The sequence below is a fragment of the Notechis scutatus genome, chromosome 16 (genome assembly GCF_049901735.1).
Source record: "Notechis scutatus isolate UNSWTSFEM ecotype Mainland chromosome 16, rNotScu1.2, whole genome shotgun sequence".
NCBI classification, from domain to species: domain Eukaryota; kingdom Metazoa; phylum Chordata; class Lepidosauria; order Squamata; family Elapidae; genus Notechis; species Notechis scutatus.
This window is the reverse complement of record NC_142024.1, coordinates 6910378-6936968: the sequence shown is the minus strand read 5'-3', so window position 1 is coordinate 6936968 and position 26591 is coordinate 6910378. Positions and strand designations below refer to the sequence as shown.

Below are 26591 nucleotides of genomic sequence, written 5' to 3'. Positions count from 1 at the left end.
AAGTGGGCGGGGAGCATTCCTGCGGGCCATGTGGGCGGCGCAGCCTTGTGTTCCTGCGCAGCCTGGATTAATTGCTTTGGGGGGGATGCTCAGGGGGTGAGATTTCTCTGCGGCCCACCAAAATTTTCTCGCGGCCCACCAGTGGGCCGTAGCTCACCGGTTGACAACCGCTGCTTTACAAACCGCTGCTAGAGCAAAGGCTCTAGTTCTCAAGATTTCAACAGAGTGGACAGGGAGGGGCAAACGGCAGCCTATTCTGTTAGACCAGAGTTCCCTAACCTTTCTGGCTTGGCGGACTGGCAAGAGGCGAGGAGAGGCGATGCTTCTGTGTGCGTGGTGTAGACGTGCGGGACTTACACAAACGGTTACACATGTGCACTTACCACTCATGCAAATGGAGCATGTGTGCAGGCGCTCGCTTGCCCGCTGCTCGCATAAGCGGGGATGTGTGTTGCCGCGCTCAACTGCCTGGTTGCAAACCACTCAAGGCCCGCTAGTGGGGTGTGGCCCAGAGATTGGGGACCAGAGATGGTCTTCAGCTGGTTCTGACCGGTTCTGGAGAACAGGTAGCGGAAATTTTGAGTCGTTCGGAGAACCGGCCAATCCCACCTCTGACTAGCCCTGCCAACCCCATCTATTCTCTGCCTCTCGAGTCCCAGCCAATTGTCTGGATCTCCTTTGGTTGCCCCGCCCAGGAGAACGGAGCTGGAAAACAGGCTAGTGTGGGGTGGGGAGGGAATGGGCATTTTTTAGTAACCTTTTTCCCTGCCATGCCCACCAAGGCAAGCCACGCCCACAGAACCTGTAGTAAAAAAAAATTGAGTCCCACCGCTGCTTATAGGCAAAGCGGCTGGCTGGTTTCTGACTCAGTCATTCCTGAATCCCTCCGCAGGCGTCGAGTTGCACTTCGCTAGCATCCGGCCTTCGGAGGCCGGTGTTTACGTCTGCACCTGCCGAAACCCCCACTTTACCAACTCCAGCCGCAGCGAGGTCGTCGTCACAGGTGAGGCGGAAGCTACTCAGAAACTGGGCTGCCGGGCGCAGGGAGGCATGTAAGGGGAACCCCCTCTCCAGCATACCTGACATGGGCTGGCTCCCTCGAAAGAGGGAGAGAGAGAGAGAACGGGAGAGAGAGATAAAGAGAGAGAGAGAGAGAGAGCTGGGTCAGGACCGGCTGGGCAATGCTGACCGGCTTCTCTCGGCCAGCGCAGAAGGCCCCAGCAAGGCCATCTCCGTGACGGTGGAAGAGCAGAAGGTGCAGAACGTGAAAGCAGGCAGCGACGTCACCTTCCTCTGCACGGCCAGGAGCAAGGTGAGTCTTTGGGGGGTGGGAGAGAGAGAGAGGTGTGGGGGGGATCCTTGCCAAGGAAAAGCAGAAGTCTAGCAGGTCAGATCCGAGAGGGCCTGGCGAGGCCTGCAGTGGCACAACGGTGCCCAGGGGAAGTGCAAGTACCACCGCGGTTGCATGCCGAGACTCCCCCTGGACGTCGAGCCGCAGACGCTGCCTCCCCTTCCCAAACCGGGCAGGGTGGGTGCATTTGGGCCCTTTCCTGCCTCTTCTCCCCCCCACCCCACCCTTGTTTCTCTCACCCGCCCACCTCCTGCCTTCTCCTGCAGTCCCCCGCTTACACGCTGGTGTGGACACGGCAGAACAACGGGAAGCTGCCCAGCCGCGCCATGGACTTCAACGGCATCCTGACTCTCCGGAACGTGCAGCCGGAGGACGCCGGCATCTACATTTGCACAGGCTCCAACATGTTTGACATGGACGAGGGGATGGCCACCCTCTACGTGCAAGGTGGGGTTGCAGCTCTCGCGCCTGCCGGCTGCCAGGGAGAGGGAGTCCTCCTCTCCGGCTTGGCCCACCAGCCCACATCTCCCGAGCACTACGCTGATCCGGGCCGCCACCCCGGGACCAGCCGCTTCCTCGCAGGCTCACGCAAAGACACGCTTCTGCTCTCATCCATCGAGTGGAGGGCAGGAGGGGAAATCTGGGGGGCGGGAGAAGCTTTTGGGGACGGGAGGCCCGTCTCTTAAGACAGCGGCGCCTGGACTCGCAAGGTTCCTGCTTGAGGCAGCTCAACACGCAGCCACCTTTTCACACGCGGCCCCCTCTGCCCCCAACCCTGTTTTCAGCTCCATCGAAGACTCAGATGTTCTATGGTCCCGTAGAAATGGTGGAAGGCCACAGACCTTGTAAGTCAGTTTGGCCTGCAGGTGCCTGTCCACCTCCCCCATTGGAACCCCACTTTGCTTGTTGGCTGGTGCTGTTTGGCCTTTCTTCTCCTCCTTCTCCTCCTCTTCTCCTCCTCCTCCTCTTCTCCTCCTCTCCCTTTCTCCTCGTCCTCCCTCCTCTCTCGGCCTCTTCTTCCTCCTCCTCCTCCTCCTTCCTTCTTTGCCCTCCTTCTCTCCTCCCTCTTCCTCCCTCCTTTTCCTCCTCCTTCTTCTCTACTTCCTCTTCCCCCTCCTTCTCTCTTTCTTCTCCTCCTTCTCCCTCTTCCTCCTCTCTCATCCGCTTCCTCCTTCTCTTCTTTTCCCTCCTTTTCCTCCCTCTTCTCCTTCTCCTTTTCTTCCTCTTCCCCCTCCTTCTCTCCTCCTTCTCCTTCTCTTCTCCTCCTCCCTCTTCCTCAGCCTCTTCTTCCTCCTTCTCTTCTTCCTCTTCCCCCTCCTTCTCTCCTCCTCTTCCTTCTTCTCTTTTCCTTCTCTCCTCCTCCTCCTCTTCCTCCACCTCCACCCTCCTCCTCCTTCCTCTTCCTTTTCTCCTCCTCTTCCTCATTCTCCTTCTTCTCTTCTTCCTTCCCCCTCCTTCTCTCCTCTTTCTTCCTCCTCTCTCATCCTCTTCCTCCTCCTTCTCTTCTTCCTCTCCCCTCCTCTCTCCTCCTCCCTCCTCTTCTTCCTCCTCCTTCTCTTCCTCTTCCCCCTCCTCCTTACCTCCTACTCTTCCCCCTTCTCTTTTCCTTCTCTCCTCCTCTTCCTCCTTCCTCTCCCTCTTCCCCTCCTCTTCCTCCTCTTCCTCATTCTCCTTCCTCTCTTCTTCCTCTCCCCCGTCCTTCTCTCCTCTTCTTCCGCCTTCCTCCCTTTCCCCCTCTTCCCTTACCTCCTACTCTTTGTCCTTCACTTCTTCTCCACTTCCTAAACCTCCCCCTCCTCCTCCGTTCTCTGGGATGCCGAGTTGCCTTTCTTACTCACAGGCCAGCAAGGCGGAGTAGGCAGACTCTCCCCTCTGCCTCCATCCCTGCTCCGTTGCCCCCTCCCAGGCCTTGTTCCTCTAGTTCATGTTTCCATCCATGCATGCCTCATGTTCTCTGCCTGCATGCGTGCAATGTGCTCAGCCCACATCTTCCAGCAGGGGTCTCGGGCCTTGCCAAGGATTTCAGCCTGGCTCTGGAATCCTTGTGGGCACCTTCCACCCTCCCCCAACCCCCCTCCCCAGCTCTGACCAAGCCGAACCTGCTTCCTCCTGCAGCTGCCGCTGCTGTCCAGCCCACAGCCGCCATTGAACCCTCCCAGCTGAGCGTCCAGACGGGCCAACCAGCCGAGTTTCGCTGCATCGTGACCGGAAGCCCAGAGCCCACCATAGAATGGAGCGGTAAGCCTTCGTAAGACACCCCCCCTCCCCCCTTTCAGGCCAGATGGTCTTGGCTGACCTCGGCTTGGCAACCCGGAAGGCTCAGACCAGGTGGGCAAACTTTAGGGGGGCTGCTTTGGGCAGTTGAGAAAGCGTCCCGAAGGCAGCCGTGAAAAACCACCTCTGGGTTGAGCCGTTGCACGCCAAACAAGGACAGGTCTGTGTATATCCACGGGGATCGACCTGAGATCAACTTTTTACACACACACACACACACACACACACACACACACACACAGAGAGAGAGAGCAAGCGTGTCTCAACTCATCCCGGTTGTGGTTGTCTCAAATGTGCTTTTTTTTTTCGAGAGGCCACTGGACTTTTCTGGTGTTTTTTTTTCTTTGAAGACGTTTCGCTTTTCGTCCAAGAAGCTTCTTCAGCTCTTTTCAAGAGGCCACTGGACTTTTCTGGGTTTTTTTTTCTTTGAAGACATTTCGCTTCTCATCCAAGAAGCTTCTTCAGCTCTTTTCAAGAGGCCATTGGACTTTTCTGGGTTTTTTTTTTCCCTTTGAAGACGTTTCGCTTCTCGTGCAAATGGAGCCCTTGTGCACGGGCTCGCTCGCTACTCGTGGAGGGGGGATGCACGCTCGCTCGCTCACCCCCTTCCCGTAGAATAGACTAACAGAGTTGAGCAGGAGCGTCTTATTTCCAAATATTAGCCTCTTCCTAGGGTCGAACTCACGGCCTCTGGATTGTGAGGCCAGAGCTCCACTTCTAGACCACCGGAGCTGCACGGCCCAATTCCAAACAGTTCAAGGCCCTGTAGTGGGTTGGGGGCACCCCTGCCTCAGTTGTAACTTAAATACAAATGACGCATGCAAAATGCAAGGTGCGGGGGAAATAAGATTTGAGGAGTCTCGTGGTTCCAAAAAAAGAGCGATTGATTTAACGAAGGATTGTGCTGTTGCCAGGGAATCCTTCTAAAGCCGGGGTGTCAAACTCTTATTTCACTGAGGACCATATCAGGGTTGTGTTGGACCATCGGGGGGCCAGGGTGGGCCTGGACAGCTCGAGTCCGTCGTGTTAGGGGTGCCTGTAGGGGGCCCAAGCGCTCTTATCAGCGAAAATGGGCTCCCGAGCTCCGTTTTCGGCCACGACGTCCTCCTGCAACCGTCTGCCACCGTGGTGGGATTGAAAAAATTTTGACTACTGGTTCTGTGAATGTGGCTTGGTGGGCGTGGCAGGGGAAGGATATACTGCAAAATCCCCCTTCCCTCCCCCACCTCCCTAACCTGCTTTCCAGCTCCGTTCTCCTGGGCAGGGCAACCCAAGGAAGACCCAGCCGATCAGCTGGGACTCGACGGGAGGCAGAGAATAGAAGGGGTTGGCGGGGCCTGTCAGAGGCGATTCTTTTGCCGGTTCTCCGAACGACTCCACATTCCCACTACCGGTTCTCCAGAACCGATCAGAACCGGCTAAAGACCACCTCTGCTCTGCCAGCAAAAACGGAGCTCGGGAGGGTCGCGTGGACCAGTCCCTTTGCTGTTTCCAGCTCAGCTCCGTGAGCCAGATCGACGCACCCCGATCCGGCCTGCAGGCCTTGAGTTTGACACCTCCTGTTCTAAAGGATGCATCTCTGTGTGTGTCGCTTGCTGGCCGGTGCTGTTTTCACCTGGGTGTTCCAGGACTCGCTTTTGTGCCCGGAATGGGGCTGAACGGAGGGGCCCATCCAGCACCCATAAGCGGAAAATCCCCTCGATTCAGACAACTGGGAAGGTTTTTTTCTCTCTGCTCCAGGAGGACCCGGGGGCGTGATTTCCCCCAAGGCTGTTATCCAGGGTGGGACCCTGCACTTCCCTGCGGTGGAGCCTGCCGACGAGTCCCAGTACCTGTGCCGAGTGCGAAATAGCGTTGGGCAGCACATGGCCCGAGCTTTCCTGCAAGTGCAACGTAAGTTGAGGTGGTGTCTCTCCGGGCCACAAGGTGGATGCCCGATACCTACCTGACAGGGAGAGGTGGCACCCGGCGACCCTTCTGTTCTTCCTTCCTGAGCATGAGATTGACGATAATGGGGCTTCTTCTGGGGGCCTCAGAGTCCATCTTCCCAGGAGGCATCTAGGAGGATCAGGCAGAAAGAGACTTAGCTGATCCTCTTCTTTTAACCACCTCATAATCCCTTGTGCGGCAGAGTCTGTGCAACTGAATGGAGCTGAGTGTTTACTGGCCAGATGCCTTTCCTGTCTCCAATGAGGAGTTTTGTTCAGCAGATATATTCTCATTGGGCCCAGAGAGAGAAATATCTGCCTCTACCTAGGATCGAACACACAGCCTCCGGATTGTGAGGCGAGAGCTCCACCTCTAGGCCACCGCGCATCCGAAGAAGAGTTAGCTAATCAAATTGGCCAAAGGCGAGAAATCTCCCCAGTGAATTTAAGTGAGGCAACCAGCTTTAGGCCATAAATGGGCGTGACGGTCTGAGAGAGGGAGTGGGGGGGCTGATCTCCCCTTTGCTCTTGGGCAGGCACCAGCGTCCCCCAAGTGCAGGTGAGCCCCGAACGGACCGAGGTGCAGGAGGGCAGCACCGTCAGACTGTATTGCCGGGCTGCGGGCTCCCCAGCGGCCACCATCACCTGGGAGAAAGAGGGCGGCAGCTTGCCTCCCCAGGTAAGGCCTGGTCTCCCAGGGAGGTGGGCCCCTCCCAGACCCTTTGGGTCCAGGTGAGGTTGCCCGGGGGAAGAGGTGGGCCAGGAGCAGACCCAGCCTGCGACGCCTCTTTCGGTGCTTCTGATCTTTCTGGCGGCCTCTGTCCCCTCCCTCCCTTCCTTCCTCTCTCTCTCTCTCTCTCTCTCTCCTTCTCTCTCTTGCCCTCCTCCCGAGCCAGGCGCTTCCTGTCTTTGGGTTCTTCCACTTCCAAAGTGGCAGCTGGGAAGCCGTCCGGCAGCAAATACGGGAGCTTCAGCAGGTATCCCTCTGCATGAGCCCCTCGTATTGCTCTGCTGGTCGGCCTCGTCTTCCTCCTCTGGCTTTTGGTCTCTGGTTCTCCAGCGGAGAGAAGCAAGGTCTCCCCCCACCCCAAACTGTTTTGCTTTTCTCCCACCCTCCCAGATTGTGCTGGCTGCGCCCCGATTTCTACATCCCCCCTCGCCTGCTGCTGCTTCCACTCTTTTCTTGCTTGTGCCGGGGGCTCACGGATGTTGCGGGCGGCATCTGCCCAGCTCTGGGCCCCTTAGGGGCTCCTTGGCACTCCTTTCCCCCAGGAGGGTGGGAAGCCAGCTGCCCCTTGAGGGTCTCCCAACGGTTTCCCTTTGTGCCTTGCCAGTCCCACTCCGAGAGAACCGACATCGCCACCCTGGTGATTCCCTCCATCACGGCTGCCGACGGAGGGGTGTACCTGTGTGTGGGCAGCAGCCCGATGGGAGTCGGCAGAGGCCGCATTGAAGTGGCAGTCATTCGGGGTAAGGCGAGACCTCTGCGTGCACCTCTGGCTGGTTTGAGCAAAACGCCGAGCCGGTTGTGGTCAGCTCAAGGGTAACATATTCGAATCTGGACTCAAACTCGCCTCCTCGCAGTGCAACTCATGTCCTTGCCTCCTTTCCCTCCGCCCTTTGTGTCTGTTCAGCATCCGGCGTCTCACCCATTGTCAAGATCGAACCTTCATCTTCTTCGGTCACTGAAGGCCAGGCCTTGGACCTGAATTGCGTGGTGGCCGGCCACCCTACAGCATCCGTCGTGTGGTACCGGCGGGGAGGGGCCCTGCCAGCCAACCACCAGGTTCGGAGTCTCCCAGGACCTGAGGGGAGTGGGCGGCCGCATCTCCCTTCTCTGTGGGGGTCTCCCTGGTTTCATTCTGGGCCATGAAAGGGGGAGGAGTTTGGAAAAGGCTTGACAGAAACAACAAGAATTCCCTCTTAATTATGAGGAAAAAACTACATTTCATTCAGAGTGGTTGGTCTCATCTGGCCCCTGGGGTGGGCTGTTGGGGGCTCTCAGGGGTTCGGGAGAGCCCCTACCTAAGACTCCGCGGGGCTCAGAGAGCCCCCAATAACCTCAGAAGGATAAGCAGTAAGGGAAAGCTCTTAATGGGCTTAATTGAGAGGAAGAAAAAAAATCCTGGGACAATCAGCTGTTTTAGGTGCGTGTGCTTTAGGTGCATGTGCTTCAGGTGCCCATGTGCACACACGCGTGATCACCAAACCGGTAGTGGGACAGGTAGGACCCCACTGCTATCCTTCCTCCCTAGATCTACGGGTCCCTCCTGCGAATCTTGGAGGTCTCGGCCGCTGACTCCGGGGAATACGTCTGCCGAATCAGCAACGGAGCCGGCCCGAAGGAAGCCTCCATCAAGGTGACCATCCAGAAGAGCCACACCTCCTCCCAAGGTAAGGCCAAAGACCAAACCTGGGCGTGGGAAGGAGAGCCAGGAGTCGCCAACCGGAGCACAAGAAAGCAAGGTTCGGGCCATCCTTTTTGTCTGCCTTCCTGGGAATGGAGCCCTGGAATTCGTGGGCAAGAGAAGCTGACTCATAATTTAATAAAAGCAACTTATTATTAGAATTGCATAACCTGTTAAACGTAAATAGGATGAATGCTAATGTATTTGTATCAAAATGTGACTAGAAAGGGGATTTAAAAATATATATATAATAGTGGCATATTTAGAAATGAAAAAGGGGATAAACAATGAAAAATTATAATTGAATATAAACTTGTGAATTGTTGTTAGAACTATATAATCTGGTAAACTCTGCCAATATGATTATTAACATATAATTGGAAGTGAAAGCAGTGAGATGAAGAATCTAGAGATTGACACAAAAATAACATTTTGCAATATTGAATAATCAAGAATGATTATTTAACCAAATATATGTAATGATATCAAATTTTAAAAGATTGTCAACAATATTAAACAAGAGGAATATTTGTATCAAAATGTAAGACGCCAGGGAACCACATTGTACACTTATATTTTTGATGTATCCAAAAATAAAAAAATTATCGCAAGAGAGAGAGAGAAGCTGACCCATCTTCTGACTTCCTCAGGGCCAGTCCGGATCGACTCTGCCTCCTCTTCCATCACCGAGGGTCAGTCCTTGGACCTTGCCTGCCAGGTCACTGGCCTCTCGCAGCCCAGAGTCACTTGGTACAAGCGGGAAGGGCCCCTCCCAGCTAATCGCAAGGTACTGTCAGGATTCCAGCAATCGCCCTAATTAAATCATGATTCTCGAGCCAAACTTCAAAAAACTTCAAAGGATTTATTAGAGGCGACATACTGGCCCTGCCCTTTATGCAGCCAACTCTGGCATACGTAATTTACAGTCACCTGTGACCCTGTTTCCCCCCCCCCTCCCCCTGGGTGTCTCATAAACCAGATTCTCCAATTGATCACCTTCACGGGCTGGGTGTCCTCATTCACCTTCTCCAATGAAACATATTCGCTGGCAAAAGCTCTGGTATTTTAGTTACAATCTTTGAAAGATAAGAGTTGGAACTTACTTTTGTTTTCAAACTGCTGCACTGCTCTTCCAGATTTCCTTCCTCCCCCCGCCCGTTTTTTTTGTTTTTTGTTTTGAATGGCAACTATTAAAACAGGCATAGGAATGTTTTATGAGTTGAAAGGTACGGGCATGATGGACACGGCGGGAGACACTTGGCTAGAGCGCGCGCCTCTTCCTCTCTTTTGGGGGTCCTCACCGCCTCTCTCGACTGCCTTCTCTTTTCAGATTTCCGGTCTCCATTTGAGGATTCTAAAAGCCACAGTAGCCGACTCGGGAGAATACGTTTGTCGGGTGACGGATGGTGACAGCGGCGGCGTTCGAGAGGCCTCCGTAGTGATCACCGTGCACAGCAGCTCCAAAAGTGAGTCAGAAGCTCAGGTCCCGGCTTAAGATCTGGAACCTGTGGGTTTCATAGGTCCAGGATGGACGGGCCAAAGAAGGCAGGCCAAGCCTAAGGGGAACCCAGGCAGTGGTGGGATTCAAATTTTTGTTACTACAGGTTCTGTGGGTGTGGCTTGGTGGGCGTGGTGTCAGGATTCCAGCAGTTACTCCAATTAAATCATGAGCCTCAAGCCACACTCCCAAAACTTTTCTTTTATTAGAAGTTAACATGCTGGCATTTGCCTGGACATAGACAACTCTGAGACACATAATTCACTGTCACCCTTGATTCCCCACACTCCTCTGGGTGTATCCTGTTTTTTTTCCCCCACCCCTCTGGGTGTATAATCCAACGAAACACGTCCACAGCCAAGAGTCATCAATCATGTTCTCCAATTAGATATTTGCATGGCAGAAGCTTCAGTCATCTAATCAGTCTTTGAAGAAAATATGAATGGAATGTACTTTCGATTCCACGCTGCTGCCTGCTCTTTGAAACTCCCATGCCTTCCTTTCTGTTGACAACTATAAAACGTGTATACAATATGTTTTATGAGTTGACACATGGCATGGCTTGGTGGGCGTGGCAGGGGAAGGATATACTGCAAAATCCCCATCCTCTCCCCACCCCACTAACCCGCTTTCCAGCTCTGTTCTCCTGTACAGGGCAACCAAAGGAGACCCAGGCTGGGACTCAATGGGAGATGGAGAATAGATGGGGCGGAGCCGGCCAGAGGTGATATTTTGGCCGCTTCTCTGAACTACTCAAAATTTCCACTACCGGTTTTCTAGAACTGGTCAGAACCTGCTGAAGACCACCTCTGAACCCGGGTTCAGATCCAAGGGGAGTTCAGCTCTCCCCTTCAAACCAGGCCCACGGAAGCCTATAGGGGAGGGCTGGCAGGAGGGGGGAGGTCTGTTAACTGATGTGTCGGCCCCTTCCTCCTGTCCTCACAGCCTCGGGAGTTACGCCTCCACTCTGGATCGAGCCTTCGTCACTCTCCCTTGTCCCAGAACAAACCCTGGACTTGAATTGTGTTGTGGCCGGCCAAACCGGTGCCACCATCACGTGGTACAAACGAGGCGGATCCTTGCCAGCCGGCCACCAGGTAAGGGAGCCCCTGGAGGCTGGGGGAGGGGGAAGCGCTGTCCAGAGACCGCTTCCCTCTGGGAGGGGTGTTTTCCGCAGCAGCCCCCAACCTTTCAGACACCAGGGACCAGTTCCGTGGAGAGAAGCTTTTCCGCGGACCGGGGAGCGCATGGTTTCGTGTGCTGTTCCCGCATCCCGCAGACGGGTCTTCCATGCTTGTTTGCACGGACCGGTTTCTGGCATGCCGCAGCCCTGTGGCTGGTCCATGGATTGGGGGTTGGTGCCCCCTGGTTTACAGCATCCCTTCCATCGTCGCGCCGACTGTCTCTTCTTCCTCGACCCCGCAGGTGTCCGGTTCCCACCTGCGCCTCCCCCGGCTCTCCCCGGCTGACCTGGGGGAATACGTCTGCCGCGTCAGCCTGGATTCCCTCACCCGAGAAGCTTCCGTCCTCATCTCCCTCACCCGCTCTTCTTCCAGTAGGTGTGGGGGCTCCCTGCGAGGAGGGCTGGGCTTGCTGGGGGCTGGCGGTCTCCTCACCCGCCCGTCTGCTCTCCCCAGCCTTTGGCGTGGCTCCCCCGGTGAGCATCAAGGCCTCCTCGTCCGCCATAGCTGAAGGGCAAACGCTGGAGCTGGACTGTGTGGTTGGCCATCCGGAGCAGGCCCTGGTTACCTGGTACAGAAGGGGCGAAGCCCTGCCAGCCCACCACCAGGTACAGGCATGGCACAGCCTTAACAAGCAAGCGGATAACAACTTTGGAGCCCCTTGGGCAGTTTGGGGGCTAAAAGCCACGGTCTCGGAGGCACCTCCTTGCCCGCAGAGTGCCCCAAATTGGCTCTTGGGCACCACGCCAGTTTCAAAGCAGTTTGATTAGCTGGAAAACGCTCTTTGGACTTTGGAGTCTGGAGTTGCTGTTGAGGAAACAGCATCGGGTGGCTTTTAGTCTGGTTGCCTTAGTCTGGATACGAACCGAGCTCCATCTACCTCTGAGATAGACGTTTAGTTTTAGTTTAGTTTAGTTTAGTTTTAGTTTACTGTTAGTTTACTTTTAGTTTAGTTTTAGTTTTAGTTTTAGGTTAGTTTGAGTATAGTTTTAGTTTTGTTTTAGTTTAGTTTAGTTTAGTTTTAGTTTTAGTTTAGTTTTCGTTTAGTTTTCGTTTAGTTTTAGTTTTAGCTTAGTTTGAGTTTAGTTTGAGTTCAGTTTAGTTTTAATTTAGTTTTAGTTTAGTTTTAGCTTAGTTTTAGCTTAGTTTTAGCTTAGTTTGAGTTTAGTTTAGTTTTAGTTTAGTTTTAGTTTAGTTTTAATTTAATTTTAGGTTAGTTTTAGGTTAGTTTTAGGTTAGTTTTAGTTTAACTTTAGGTTAGTTTTAGGCAGAGGTGGTATTCAGAAGGTTCTGACCAGTTCTGGAGAACCGGTAGTGGAAATTTTGAGTAGTTCGGAATACCACCTCTGACTTGCCCTAGCTCCATCTATTCTCTGCCTCCCGAGTCCCAGCTGATTGGCTGGGTCTTCTTTTGTTGCCCTGCATAGGAGGATGGAGCTGGAAAGCAGGTTAGTGGGGTGGGGAGGGAATGGGATTTTGCAGTATCGTTCCCCTGCCACGCCCATAGAACCGGTAGTAAAAAAAAAATGAATCCCTTAAGTTAGTTTAGTTTAGATTAGTTTAGATTGGTTTTAGTTGTTTTAGTTTAATTTATTGTCATTGCACCTCTTACAACAAAATTAAAAGCCATCTTCAATGTACATTATAAGTATAAAAATAAAACACACATCCATCACATTCTATATAATTGAACTGAAAATCCCTGATACTGCATTAATATTGCACTATACAGTAGAATTCTAGATAGAAGCTGTTTTTCAGCCTATTTGTCCTTGTTTTTATTGTCCTGTACCGTCCGCCAGATGATAATAATTCAAAAAAAAAAAGGGGGTGCCCAGGATGAGATGGATCTTTGAGGATGTTTTGAATTTCCTTAAGGCAGCAGCAGCTAAAAAGCTCTTCCAAAGAGGGGAGAAGGCAACCAATGACCCTCTGGGCAATGACATTAACCCTCTGGAGTGCTTTCCTATCTGCCACCATGCAATTGGCAAACCCTACAGAGGTGCAGTAAGTTAAGATACTCTCTATGGTGCAGCGGTAGAAGGTCACCAGCAGTTTTTCATTCAGTGGTTGTTTCCTGAGAAAGTCTCAGGAAGTATAATCTCTGCTGGGCACCTACGGCAGGCAACTCCGCAAAGGCTGCTGTTCAAATAATCATCGTTTTCAACCGAGGATTCGCGAACGTCTCCTCGCTCCGAATACAAAAGAAGGGCCTTATTTTCATTATTTTTTTTTAAAGGGATTTAGAATCATTGTGGGTTTTTTTTTCCCCCCTCCGGTGTAAAATATATAACTCCATACTTCACAGTCAGCAGAGCAGAGGTTAACTTAGACGCGCTGATATGGATGCCATCCTCTTTTAGGCCTCGGGAACTCGCCTGCGGCTGGTCAAGGTCTCTCCCGCCGATTCCGGAGAGTACGTTTGCCGGGTCAGCTCCGACGCCGCCAGCCACGAAGTCTCTGTCTTGGTCACCGTCCAGCAACAGGAAGGCAGCCCTACTTTCCGTAAGGATTGCCTTCTCTCGAAGCCGCTCGCAAGGGAAGAGAACCGAGAAGGTTGAACCGGGGGGTGCTGGCGCAAAGGTTGGCAGTGGGAAAAAAAACCAAGGGAGGGAATGCAGCCAGCGCTTGGCTTACAACAATTCATTCAAAGTTAACAACGGCACTGAACAAAGGGACTTTTATGACCGTTTTTCACACTGAAAGACCATTGCAGTGTCCCTGGGATTTACATCCCTGGGATGCTTGGCCATTGGTTCATATTTACGACGGTTGCAGTGTCCCCGGGGGTGTTGAGTGATCCTCTTTTTGCGACAATCCGGCAAGCCAAACCAGTGGGGAAGCGGGATTCCCTTAGCAACAGCGTTAGTCATTTAACCGGTGCCGTGATTGACTCCATAGACACGGCGAGAAAAGTCGTAAAGTGGGGCGAAGCTCACTCCACACCAGTGGTCTCACTTGTAGCAACATACGTTTTCGGGCTCAGTTGTGGTTCTTAAGTCGAGGACTAGCTGTTACAGCATCCTGAAAGGAATCCTAAACCCTGGAACGTTTCAATCAGGGTTCTTCTTCAAACTTGGCAAGTTGATGACGCGTGGACTTCCACTCCCAGAATTCCTCCTGCGGTCATGGCAGCTCAGGAATTCTGGGAGTGGAAGTCCACAAATCTTAAAACTTGCCAAGTTTGAAGACGCTTGCTTTAACGGATTAAATCAGAGGTCTCCAAACTTGGCCAATTTAAGACTTGTGGACTTCAACGCCCAGAATTCCTCCTCCAGTCATGGTAGCTCTGGGAGTTGAAGTCCACAAGTCTTAAACGTGCCAAGTTTGAAGAACCCTTGGTTTAAAGCAGGGGTCTCAAACTCAATTTACCTGGGGGCCGCTGGAGGCAGAGTCTGGGTGAGGCTGGGCCGCCTAAAGGATTCCACAAAAAACGTTAAAAAAATAGAAGTGTTTAGCCAGCTAGCGACGCATGGAGAACGTCTCGACGCGTGACGTCATTTCCGCTTCTACTTGTCACAACAGCGTGGCGGATGACGAACAGCCCGGTAGCAGTCGCCTTTCTCTGCGTTTGATCGTGGCATCCGTTGATGGTAGAAAGAACCGGAATGGCGACCGCAAAAAAAGGCGACTGCTAGCAGACTGTTCGTCATCCGCCACACTGTTGTTACAAGTGTAGTGTGCATGAAGTCGGTGTAGCTTAGCCTAGCACCGAATGTCAGCCACGACGAGGAACGGCGGGCGGGACTTCCTTCAGAGGTCCATTCCCCCTGCGGGCCGCACTAACATTATACTTTCATATCACGGTGGGGGCCACAGGATATCGTCCTGCGGGCTGCAATTGGCCCGCGGGCCGCGAGAATGAGACCTCTGGTTTAAAGGATCTGCTTCTCTGACTCCCCAAGGTTTACGTGGGTCAGCTGGGAGGAGAGAAGGCAGCAACTGAGGGGCTTCTCCGAGACTTGGCTTCTCCCTGGCTGGGTGTGGGGTGAGGAGTTGCAACAGCCCTGACCTTTCTTCTCTTGTGACCATGGCAGCCGCTGGGGTGATCCCCCCTGTACGGATCGAGCATTCTTCCACCGCGCTCTCCGAGGGCCACACCTTAGACCTGAAATGCATCGTGGCTGCCTCTGTGCCGCAGGCAAAAGTCACCTGGTATAAGCGAGGAGGGGCCCTTCCTGCCAGACACCAGGTATGGCACCCTCCCATCCGGGGCTCGCCAAGAGGGCCTTTTTCTCCCAGCAACACCTCCAGGTGCTGCGGGCAAGAGGCCAGCGCCTGGAAGGTGCGTCCCATCCCCGTTCACCCTCGGCTCGCTTCTTCCCCCAGGCCTCTGGCTTCCTCCTGCGCATCCCACAGGCTTCACCAGCGGACTCTGGGGAATACGTCTGCCGCGTGAGCCACGGCTCGGTCATTCACGAGGCTTCGCTGGTGGTGACCATCACAGGTCAAACGGGCTCTCCCTGTAAGTTCCCCTCCCTACGGTTGTTGGGCTGGAGGGTGTGATTGCCTGCTCCCTGGGGGTCTCCCTCGTTGAAATGGATCTGTCAGGGACCCAACCCAACAGGTCCCACGGAGACGATCCAATCTCTTAACGCAAAACTTTATTGAGTACATCATTACGGCACGGAAGGAAAGCAAAACCAGATCTGGCTAATTCCCGCGCAATTCAATATAATTATAGATTCCTCCCTCCCTCCGATTAGGGCAGGTCGCATTGTCCAATTAAGTGTCACAATATTGTTATGAGAAAGTCCCTGGAAGGTCTGGCAACCACCTGCTGAAGTGACCTTGGTTCTCACAGGCTAAGGGCTCGCTGGTTACAATCCACATTCCAATTTCCCCCTTCCCACCCCCACCCCCATAGTTCGTTGGCAAGCTGAGAAGCAGTAAAAGTGAAAGCAGCACGAGTGCGCTTTGAGTCTTGACAGGACCCCTCTTTTCTCCTTGCCCCTGGCTCTTCCAGCTGTGGGTGTCACTGCCCCAATCAGGATCGATAGTTCTTCCGCAGTCATCTCCGAGGGGCAGACCTTGGACCTCAACTGCCTGGTAGCCGGCCAGTCTCAAGCCAGGGTCATGTGGTACAAGCGTGAGGGTGCCCTCCCCGTCCACAGTCAGGTAAGGGGACATGGCAGAGATTCCTGCAGCATTTGAGCAATGGTGGGCTTTGGGACAGTAAGATTTTCGGAAAGAGAATGAACCAGGAGTGTTTTTGGGATTCTCGCGCTGAATCTTGACACCAAAGTTTTGGGAAATCTGAGGAGGGGTGTGTGTGTGGAAAATGGCTTCAGTTAGTAAAAGAAATCAGCTCTTGGTTGTTTGCTCCCCCCGCCCCGAACAGATTTTCGGAACCCGCCTCCGGATCTCGCAAGTTTCGGCGGCCGATTCGGGCGAGTACGTCTGTTACGTGAACGATGGCACCAGCCGACTGGAGACGTCCACCATCGTATCCATTGCCAGCAGCTCAGGCGGCGCACCCAGTAGGTGCCCGGGAAGCTTGTGGCCAGAGGGGAAAGGGGAGGGAAGGGAAATTGGGGAGCCGGGCAGCAGGGGATGCAATCCAACGATCTTCCTCATTCTCTTCAGCTTCTGGAGTGATCTCACCGATACAGATTGAATCGTCCTCCTCGTCCCTCGCCGAGGGGCAGACCATGGAGCTGAACTGCCTTGTGGCTGGCCAGGCGCACCCCAAAGTCAACTGGTTCAAGAGAGGGGGACCCCTCCCACCGAACCACCAGGTAGCGGGGGGGAGAAGCTCGATCCTTTCACTCTTCCCAGCTCCTGTTCTGACCCAACCCAGTTCCCAAAGTAAACACAGACAAAGGCAGCAGCCCCCACCTTTTAAGGTTTAATAACGAATGCTGTTCCTTTACAGATAAAAGGCTGCTTTCCCACAATTATCTCCGACAAGAAAGAGCCTTGCCAAGTTGTTTGTCAAGGCTGCCAAAAACCCACAGATAAGAACTAATTTACAAGATTCACGAACTAAGATATCCACCAGTTGAGCTTCAGAGCTTCTTTGCTGTCTGCAAAGAACGCTTTTCCAAACCTGGCTTTTTATCCTCTTGCGGGAGGGGCCATGACCTTGCAGCCTTACTCCCGAGTCGCCTGTGCTGCTGTAATTGTTCTTTCCTCTGAGTAATCCTTCGTGCACGCATACTTGGCACAGGCTCCTCGGGAACCTCCTCGTCACTGCTGCCAGCCCCCACAATCTCTAAAGGCAACAGTCCACTCCCTGGTGGTCCTGGCCCCTTATCAGGAGTCATCTCTCTCCTCCAGCCATCCACACCTGCTGCCGGCTAACCACAACAACTCCTCTCTGGGGAAGGAAGGCCCAGCAGGAGAGCCAAATGCCGATCGTGGCTCACTTACCTCTCCTTGGCAGGTCTCGGGCACTCGCCTCCGCATCCCGCAGGTCTCTTCCGCCCACTCCGGCGAGTACGGCTGCCGCGTCATCAGCCCCAACGCCGTCCAGGAGGCGGTGTTGGTGGTCACCATCCAGGACAGCGAAGGCCCCTCCCACCGTAAGGCTCCTCTGCTCCCCTCTCTGCCTCTTGGCAATTCAGACCTGCTGGAGGAGGAGGCCCAGCTCATCCTTCTCTCCTCCTTTCACGCAGCTGTGGGAACTGCTCCAGTCCTGAGGATCGAGGCTTCCTCCTCCTCCGCCGTCGAAGGAGAGACCCTGGATCTGTCATGCGTTGCTCCAGGCCAGCCCCAGGCCACATTCACCTGGTATCGGCGAGAGGGTCAGCTGCCTGCAGGTCACCAGGTAGAGGGCGAGTTTGTCCACCGCGGGTGGGGGAAAGAAGGCAGTTGTCAGGATTCCAGCAATCGCCCTAATGAAATCATGATTCTCGAGCCAAACTTCAAAAAACTTTATTAGAAGCGACATATTGGCACTGCCTTGTATGAAGCCAACTCTGGTATACGTCATTTACAGTCCCCTGTGACCCTGTTCCCACTCTCCCCCCTGGGTGTCTCATAAATCAGATTCTCCAATTGAGCATGTTCATCATTCCCGTTCTCCAATTAAATATATTCCCAGGCAAAAGCTCTGGTATTTTAGTTACAATCTTTTAAAGATAAAGAGTTGGAATGTACTTCCGCTTTCAAACTGCTGCACTGCTTTTCCAGATTTCCTTCTTCTCCCCCCTTTTTTAATGACAACTACTAAAACAGACATCGCCCCCCCTCCCCAGATCTCCAATGCCCACCTGCGACTGGTCCGACTCACCCCGCCGACTCTGGCGAATACGTCTGCCGTGTGAGTGGAGGCCGCGTCCCGCAAGAGGCGTCTTTCGTGGTCTCCGTCGTAGCCAACACCAGTCCTACTTCCCGTACGTTTTGGGATCCCGGCGGGGGGGTGAGAGTGGGCGGGCGGAGGGTGTTCGGACTCCAGGGGGGGACACCGTCGCTCTCTCCCGGCAGGTCTGCAGAGCCCCATCATCTCCATCGAACCCCACAGCGTGGTGGTGCGTGGAGGGGAAGACGCCTCCTTCAGGTGCCACGTCCACAAAGGCACCCCACCTCTCAATATCACCTGGAAGCTGCCCAACAACCGGCTGTTAGGTGAGGTTCGGGGGCTGCTAATTGAGCAGCTGGGCCAGTTGGTTAGGGGGAGTGCTGATTTTGGGGAGCATCTCCCCCGGTAATTCCTTCCATCCCCTCTGCAGATAACGTGAGGATCAGCCCTAACGGCTCTGCGATCACCATCTCCAACGCCCGTCTGGAAAACCACGGGGCCTACCGCTGTGTGGTCTCCAACCAGTTTGGCATTGCCAACAGCTTGGTCAACGTCCTGGTGCAAGGTAAACGGGACAAGGCTGAGGGTCTCTACGGGACAACGAGGGCCCCTTTCGTTCTCCTCCAAACGACGCTAAAGTGGGCCTCTGGAGGAACGCCGGGGCAGAAGGTCTGCCGAAGAGCCTGGGCAAACTCGGGTGCCCTTCTCTTCCCACCTCCCAGGGCTGCCTACCGTCTCGGTGGTGCCGAAGGGGCCCCTGCAGCTCAAAGTGGGCAAGTCCATCAGCGTGGACTGCCTGGCGGACGGGGACCCCAGGGCTGTGGTGCGCTGGACCAAACTGGGGACCTGGAAGAAGCTGGAGAACCAGAGGATGCTGCCCTTGGAGAGCCGAGCGGTGCTACAGGTGGGAGAAGGATGCGTCTAAAGGCAGGGGTGTCAAACTCATTATTTTTTAGGCTCTGATCCCTTTAGGGAGCACCCACTGCTGGTCCTTATTCCATGCTCAAAGAGAAAACAGCGGCCATTGACCACTTCCGACACCCTAAAGCGGTGCTCTCCAACTTTGGCAACTTTAAGCCTGGAAGACTTCAACTCCCAGAATTCCCCAGCCAGCGAAGCTTTGGAGGACTTCAACTTGAAGTCCTGGAGGACTTCAACTCCCAGAATTCCCCAGCCAGCGAAGCTTTGGAGGACTTCAACTTGAAGTCCTGGAGGACTTCAACTCCCAGAATTCCCCAGCCAGCGAAGCTTTGGAGGACTTCAACTTGAAGTCCTGAAGGACTTCAACTCCCAGAATTCCCCAGCCAGCCAAGCTTTGGATGACTTCAACGCCCAGAATTCCCCAGCCAGCGAAGCTTTGGAGGACTTCAACTTGAAGTCCTGGAGGACTTCAACTCCCAGAATTCCCCAGCCAGCAAAGCTTTGGCGAACTTCAACTTGAAGTCCTGGAGGACTTCAACTCCCAGAATTCCCCAGCCAGCCAAGCTTTGGAGGAGTTCAACTTGAAGTCCTGAAGGACTTCAACTCCCAGAATTCCCCATTCCAGCAAAACTTTGCTTCAAGTTGCCAAGGTTGGAGACCCTTGTCCTAAAGGATATCTTAATTCTTCCGTTTGAGTGGGAATCGGGCTGAGGGTGTTGCGTGGCCTCCTCTCCCTCCCCAGATCTCCTCCGCAAAGCTGGGAGATGCCGGCACCTACGTGTGTGTGGCCCAGAACTCGGTGGGCACCACGGAGGCGCAGGTGGAGGTGAGCGTGGAGGCGGTACATGGCAGGAGAGGAGTCCCCGAAATCCACATGACTCCCACCCAGACAGTGCAGGCGGGACAGACGGCTCGGCTCCATTGCTCTGCTACAGGTGTGCGCGAGGGGGCGTGTGCACGGAGGGGGCAGGGTCTTTGGCTCTGACTGGACCATCTTAGGGGCTTCTGGACCAAGGCTACCTGGCTTGCTGGCCAGCCAGGCTCAGCGCTACTACCTTTGTTGGGATTGACAGGTGACCCGACTCCCACCATCCACTGGTCCAAGCTGCGGGCTCCGTTGCCGTGGCAGCATCAGGTGGTGAACGACACCCTCATCATCCCCCGGGTGGCCCAGCAGGACTCGGGCCAGTACATCTGCAACGCCAGCAACTCTGCGGGGTTCACCGAAGCCTTCGTGGTGCTGGACGTGGAGAGTGAGTGCGCCAGCAGGAGGAGGGGGAGGGATGGGGCACAGGCAGGGGTGGTGCGCTGCTCCCTGGGCGGCCTTGGGTTGAGAGGAAGAGGGCGAAAGAGGAAGAAATGCCAGGCACCCCCCCTATGGACCCCTGGCACCCATGGACTGGCCAACGCCATGAAACAGAGATCAGTGCCTTCCTAAGGAATCTCTGAGATGGGTGCCTGCACCAACCTCTTTCTCCTTCCTCTTTCTCTGCCCAGTACCACCCTACGCCACCAGTCTTCCCAACCGAGCAGTGGTGCACGAGGGCGATGCAGTGCAGCTGCAGTGCCTGGCCCACGGCACGCCCCCCCTGCGTTACCAGTGGACCAAAGTGAACGGCAGCCTGCCCGGACGGGCCACGGTGCGCGACGGGGTCTTGCAGTTCAGCCCGGCCGGGCACCAGGATTCCGGCACCTACCGCTGTCACGTCAGCAACCGGGTGGGCTCCGCTGAGGCTTTGGCCCAGGTCTACGTGCAAGGTGAGTTGGGCATCCAGGTGGAGATTCAGCCAACGGCGTGGCCAGAGGGGCTACAGGGCTCGGTCCTGCCTCATGACCCTTAACCGTCTCGAATTAAGAGATTAAAATGTTGTTGTTGTTAATTGCAAAGTTGTGTCCGAGCCATCGTGATCCCCATGGACAACGTTCCTCCAAACCTTCCTGTCCTCTACCATCCTCCGGAGTCTCTTTAAGCTCACGCCAACTGCTTCAGTGACTCCATCCAGCCCCCTCCTTCTCTTTCTTCTTCTTCTTCTTCTTCTTCTTCTTCTTCTTCTTCTTCTTCTTCTTCTTCTTCTTCTTCTTCTTCTTCTTCTCCTTCTCCTTCTCCTTCTCCTTCTCCTTCTCCTTCTCCTTCTTCTCCTTCTTCTCCTTCTTCTCCTTCTTCTTCTTCTTCTTCCCTCTATCGTTCCCAGCATTCGGCTCTTCTTCTCCAGGGAGTCCTTCCTTCTAACGAGGTGGCCAAAGTCTTTGAGTTTCCTCTTCAGGATCTGGCCTTCTCAAGAGCAGTCAGGGTTGCTGCTGGTTTAAAAGAAACCCCCAAGGACTTGTGGGTGAATCCTACGATTCCTGAAGAGCTCTGAAAAGCTGGCTCCAGTCCCAGGCTTGGACCTTTTATGGAAAGTTTTGCAGCGATAATTCAGCGCCACAAAAATAAACACAGGTGGCTGATGCTTCGTTTAACATCTTCATAAACATAAGTAGAATTTACAAACTAGTTGTAGATTTCTCCAACATGGAGCAAACTCAAACAGGAACATGTTGCAAGTTCGGAGCAGAGCTCCAGTCTTCAGCAAGCAAGCAATTTAGTTTCATCTTCCATCGACAGACTCGGAGCTCAACATAGCTGCAGAGTTGCAGAGCCACGCCGAGGCCACTTTTAGTTTCAGTTTCCAAACTATCCTCATTGGCTGATTTAGTTGCTCTACCTATTCATTGGCTGACCTTGTTACCAAGCTCTATTCCAGGTCATGAATACACTCTGACAGACCTGTCCTGACATATTGTTCTATGTCTGGATCTGCGTTTTTGTCATATTTGTGCTGACTTGCATGGTCTCCTCTTCCTTGTCCCCAATACAGCCACTGCTGGAGGACCCCTCTCTGTCCAGATCACCCCTCCGAGCGACACCAAAGCCGTGGGCGCCACAGCAGAGTTTGTGTGCTCCGTGTCCGGGGACCCCAGGGCGCAAATCGAGTGGCTGAAAGAGGGCGGAGAGCTGCCTCCCACTCACACCATCCGCAATGGAGTGCTGCGGTGAGCCGGGCAGATGAGGGCCACGGCGTGGCATGGCACGGGGGGGATAGGAGGAGGAGGGGGCACTGGGCATCTGCAGACTGGGGCAACGAGTTCAGGGATTCACCGAGCGGCTGCTTCCCTCCAGGATCGAGAAGCTGAACCCAGAGTGTCAGGGAATCTACGTGTGTCGGGCCAGGAGTCCCTCTAGCCAGGCCCAGGGAAGGGTCAGCCTGACTGTCCGGGGTAAGTAAGCCTCTTGCCACCTGGTGCCCCACCTGTGGGAGACAGGAAGCCTCCTCTTCCCTTTCTCTGGAGACCTGACCCCCCCCGTTTCTCTTCTCAGCCCTCCCCAAAGTGATGATCAACATCCGGACATCGGTGCAGACCGTCCTGGCAGGCAACGCTGTGGAGTTCGAGTGCCTGGCCTTCGGGGACCCCAAGCCAGACCTCACCTGGAGCAAGGTGGGCGGGCAGCTGCGCCCAGGAGTGCTGGCCAGCGGAGGCCTGGTGAAGATCGAGCAGGTGGAGCAGGCCGACGCGGGGAAGTACCGCTGCACGGCCACCAACAACGTCGGCACCGTCCAGTCCCACGTCATCCTGCATGTCCAGTGTGAGCCTAGCTTTCTCCCGGAGGGGGCGTCCTCCCTGCTTGGCCCTCTGTGGCTGACAGCCCCCCTCCCTCTGTCTTCCCACAGCTGTCCCCCAAGTGGCCACCCAGCCAGAAGTGAAGGAGGTTTCCGCGGGCTCCACTGTGGTTTTCCCTTGCTCGGCCTCTGGGTTCCCCGTCCCAGAAATCAAGTGGACCAAGGTAAGTCCCCAGGCGGGATGCAGGGAGCAGGAGGCGCTGCGGCAGGGGGGGTGGCGGTGCTGGGAAATGTGCTGCAGAGCTGCCCCTTTGTCTGTGGGGTAGAAGGGCCTGGGTGGGGAGGCAGGCCTGCTAGGGACTTCTGTGGCTCACTGTGTCATATTGAGGCCAGATGCTGCCACACTGCCACATTTTGAGCCTGGGAAAATGGGAGGGGGGAATTTCTTGGAGTGTATGCGGTTAAGACATAACAACATTCTTTTTCTAAGTCAAGGTCATGTTGTTTCTGCACCTGGGTGAGAGGACGTCTCAAATTGGGACGGATGGCGATGGGGGCGTGTGATGCGATGATGGGTGCAGGGGGTGGATTTGTAGTTTTTACTTATTGCAAGGAAGCCCGGAACTTCCAGATTCCCCAGTTATGCCAGTTTACTACCCAATTAAAACAGAACTTTTGAGAAGTTGTCTGTCTTGGAGTTATTGGTTGGAACGAAGGTTGACATACTGTCTTGCAGCTGGAAGGGGAGCTGCCCCGGCATGCCCAACTGGACGGCCACAGCCTGACCATCCCCTCGGCCCGCCAGGAAGACACGGGCGTCTACGTGTGCACGGCGTCCAACCGGCAGGGGAAAGGGACGGCCTTCTCCATGCTCAAAGTCCGAGGTCGGTGCAGCTCCCACCTCTCTCTCCTACTCTGGCTCACGGGAGACGGAGGAGGGGGCGAAGGGTGGGCCCTGACTCCCCAGCCCCCCATGGGCGGGAGAGGCTGCCAGCGTCCTCTAGAACAGTGATGGCGAACCTTTTCGGCACCAAGTGCCCAAACTGAAACCCTGGCTGCGCGCGCATGCCTGTTTTTTGGTTGTTTTTGGCTCTTTTCTAGCCATTTTTCGGGTTTTGGGTGCTTTGGGGGTTGTTTGGGGGGGCATTTTTTGGTTTGTTTTGGGGGCATTTGGGGGGGAATTGTTTGGGGGCATTTTTGGGGTTGTTTGGGGAGCATTTTTGGGGTTGTTTTTGGTTTTGGGGGCATTTTTTGGTGTGTTTTGGGGTTTGGGGGGCATTTTTGGGGTTCTTTTCAGGCTGTTTTGGGGTAAAACGGCCTGAATAACAGCCCAAACAATGGCCTGTTTTGGGGGCATTTTTTGGGTCGTTTCAGGCCATTTTGGGGGCTGTTTCCTGGGGCTCCAGTGCCTGCAAAGACCAGCTGGCCTGCCTGTGTGCCCAGAGAGAGGGGTCTGTGTGCCACCTCTGCCACGCCTGTCACAAGTTCACCATCACGCTCTAGAATAAACATTGGACATTCCCCCTCTCTCTTCCTCCTCCTCCTCCCTGGCCCTTTCCCTCGTGGGCGTGAGAGGCGTCCGGGAAGAGGAGAACCTGGGCAGAGACTCATTCATGTGCCAGTGCCTCTGCCAGTTTGGCCCAGGCCCAGGCCAGACGCCCTTGCCCGCCTGCAGAAGAGGCGGAGGGCTCGGCCGTCCTCCTAACCCGTTGCCCTGCCATTTGCAGAGCGGGTGGTGCCCTACTTTACCCAGAATCCTCAGTCCTACCTGGTCCTGCCAACCATGAAGGATGCCTACCGGGCGTTTGCCCTGGAGATCACCTTCCGTCCCGACACCCCGGATGGTAAGAGAGGCCGCTGGGCAAGCGGGAAAGGGTTAGCTCCTCTTCCTCCTCTTGTTGCGGATGCGAATTCTGGGCGCTCTCTTCGGAGCCTCTCTCACTCAACCTCTCTTCCCTTCATCTGCCCCTCCTCCTCCTCCTCCTCCTCCTCCTCCTCCTCCTCCTCCTCCTCCTCCTTCTCCTCCTCCTCCTCCTCTCGCCTCTTCCCCTCTTTCCTCCCTCTGCCCCCCTTCCAGCTCTCATGCTTTACTCAGGTGAGTTGTGCCTCTTCTGGGCACTGCGGACTTCTCCTCCAGCACCTGCCACCTTTCTAACCTTTTCTGCCTCTGGATTGTGTGTGGGGGTGGGTGTGGGTGTGTATTTGGGAGGGGCTGGGGCGGTGCTGAGGAGTGTGCTTCCTAAAGCACGTGAGCTATTGGCAAGCTGACTAATATACCAGCAGCTCCCAAGCATCCTCCTCCTCCTCCTCCAGCTGCAGTCTACCTTATTCCTATTAGCTGGGCTGCACTGTTTGGACCTAATCTTCCTTTGCTAACTCTGCTTCCCAGAAAGCAAGGGTATATTTGTGTGTGTGTGTGTGTGTGTGTGTGCTCTTGTCCCGTGCTGCCCCTCTGCCTGGCTGTGGGGTGTGTGTGAGGGGGTCTCCGCTTTGGATTCGAAGACTCCTGTCCCCCTCAGCACCACTCGGGCTGCCAGGACAGGAGGCAGAGCACCGCGGATCCGAGCTCAGCACTCTGCAAGCTGCTGCCAAGGGACCTGGGGGGTGGGGGTGGTCGTGTTGGGGGGGGGCTCTCTCGTCCCCAACGCCCCTGAGTTGCCCCCCCTCCCACTCTGCTCTCCACAGGGATGCTGGTGTATAATGGGCAGAAGAAGAACACAGGCAGCGACTTTGTCTCCTTTGGGCTGGTGGGGGGCCGCCCAGAACTCAGGTGAGGCCGGGGTGGGGATTGAGCTACCCAGTTGTACCTCGGGTTCAGAGCCTGCCGGGTTGCCTCCTTTCCGTAGCTTCCCTTCGGCGGTGGTTGGGGTTGTTAGTTGCGAAGTCGTGTCCGACCCATCGCGACCCCCATGGACCACGTTCCTCCAGGCCTTCCTGTCCTTGGCCACCTTCTGGAGTCCATTTAAGCTCATGCTATTTCAGTGACTCCGTCCAGCCCCCTCCTTCTCTGCCTTCTTCTTCTTCTCCTTCTTCTTCTTCTTCTTCTTCTTCTTCTTCTTCTTCTTCTTCTTCTTCTTCTTCTTCTTCTTCTTCTTCTTCTTCTTCTTCTTCTTCTTCTTCTTCTTCTTCTTCTTCTTCTTCTTCTTCTTCTTCCTTCTTCTTCTTCCTCCTCCTCCTCCTCCTCCTCCTCCTCCTCCTCTCTCCTCCTCTTCTTCTTCTTCTTCTTCTTCTTCTTCTTCTTCTTCTTCTCTTCTTCTCCTTCTCTCTTCTTCTTCTTCTTCTTCTTCTCTTCTTCTTCTTCCTTCTCCATCGTTCCCAGCATTGGGCTCTTTCTCCTTCCTTCTCATGAGGTGGCCAAAGTCTTTGAGTTTCCTCTTCAGGATCCAGCCTTCTCAAGAGCAGTCAGGGTCGATCTCCTCTAGGACCGACCGGTTGGATGGTCTTTACCGTCCAAGGGACTCGCGGGAGTCTCCACCTCCGGCCCCAGAGTCCAAGCACCTCCATTCTTTGGCGCTCAGCCTTCCTTGTGGTCCAACTTCCACAGCCCTGCATTGCAACTGGGAAAACCGTAGCCGTAACTCTGCGCACTTTTGTTGGCAGGGGGATGCCTCTGCTTTTGAGTGTGCTGTCTAGATTTGCCATTCCTTTGGTAACCTTTGCCAAAGATTTCTGGAGCTGGATAATGATTTCTTGGGGGGTTTTTGAGGGGGGCGAGTGGAGGGTGCTACCCCTCGGGAAAGAGGCATTGGAGGGCCAGCTGGCCAGGATAGTCGTCTGAAGCTGCCCCCGTCTTGCCACGGCAGGTTTGATGCCGGTTCCGGCATGGCCACCATCCGGCACTCTTCGATCCTCAACCTGGGCGAGTTCCACACCGTCCGCCTCTATCGGAACCTGACTCAGGGGTCTCTGGTGGTGGACGGCCACCCCGCCGTCAACGGCAGCTCCCAGGTGAGCCCTGGCTGAAGGAAGAACGGGAACGGAAGAGCGGGAACGGAAGAGCGGGAACGGAAGAGCGGGAACGGAGAAGGGGCAGTCAAAGGGCTGGGGCTCCCGAAGGAAGACTCCTTGCGGAGCTTCCATTCTGCCGAAGAGCAGGAATCCTTCGTCTCCTCTCTCTGTCTGGGAAACTGAGGCAGGCGGGAGCTGGATTTGTTCACGCCAGCTAAGCTGCTCGTGGGGACCCAGTTT

At 54.8% G+C, this 26591-nt stretch overlaps 1 protein-coding gene across 1 annotated transcript in view; it reads left to right on the top strand.

Moving 5' to 3' along the window:
• Positions 1 to 26591, top strand: part of HSPG2 (heparan sulfate proteoglycan 2) — a 92312-nt gene that overhangs the window by 57181 nt on the left and 8540 nt on the right. Inside the window, 38 exon segments of the mRNA XM_087944786.1 lie at positions 893 to 1003; positions 1212 to 1312; positions 1618 to 1798; positions 3467 to 3589; positions 5366 to 5518; positions 6090 to 6232; positions 6888 to 7023; positions 7188 to 7339; positions 7809 to 7947; positions 8612 to 8748; positions 9292 to 9427; positions 10405 to 10556; positions 10885 to 11014; positions 11097 to 11248; positions 13004 to 13145; positions 14678 to 14832; positions 14970 to 15105; positions 15607 to 15758; positions 15982 to 16120; positions 16227 to 16378; positions 17026 to 17164; positions 17258 to 17409; positions 17840 to 17876; positions 17879 to 17977; positions 18069 to 18209; positions 18314 to 18448; positions 18606 to 18787; positions 19547 to 19739; positions 19878 to 20057; positions 20302 to 20562; positions 21663 to 21837; positions 21965 to 22062; positions 22163 to 22429; positions 22515 to 22627; positions 23140 to 23287; positions 24131 to 24247; positions 25089 to 25173; positions 26207 to 26351. Coding sequence (XP_087800912.1) covers positions 893 to 1003; positions 1212 to 1312; positions 1618 to 1798; positions 3467 to 3589; positions 5366 to 5518; positions 6090 to 6232; positions 6888 to 7023; positions 7188 to 7339; positions 7809 to 7947; positions 8612 to 8748; positions 9292 to 9427; positions 10405 to 10556; positions 10885 to 11014; positions 11097 to 11248; positions 13004 to 13145; positions 14678 to 14832; positions 14970 to 15105; positions 15607 to 15758; positions 15982 to 16120; positions 16227 to 16378; positions 17026 to 17164; positions 17258 to 17409; positions 17840 to 17876; positions 17879 to 17977; positions 18069 to 18209; positions 18314 to 18448; positions 18606 to 18787; positions 19547 to 19739; positions 19878 to 20057; positions 20302 to 20562; positions 21663 to 21837; positions 21965 to 22062; positions 22163 to 22429; positions 22515 to 22627; positions 23140 to 23287; positions 24131 to 24247; positions 25089 to 25173; positions 26207 to 26351 — 5489 coding nt within the window.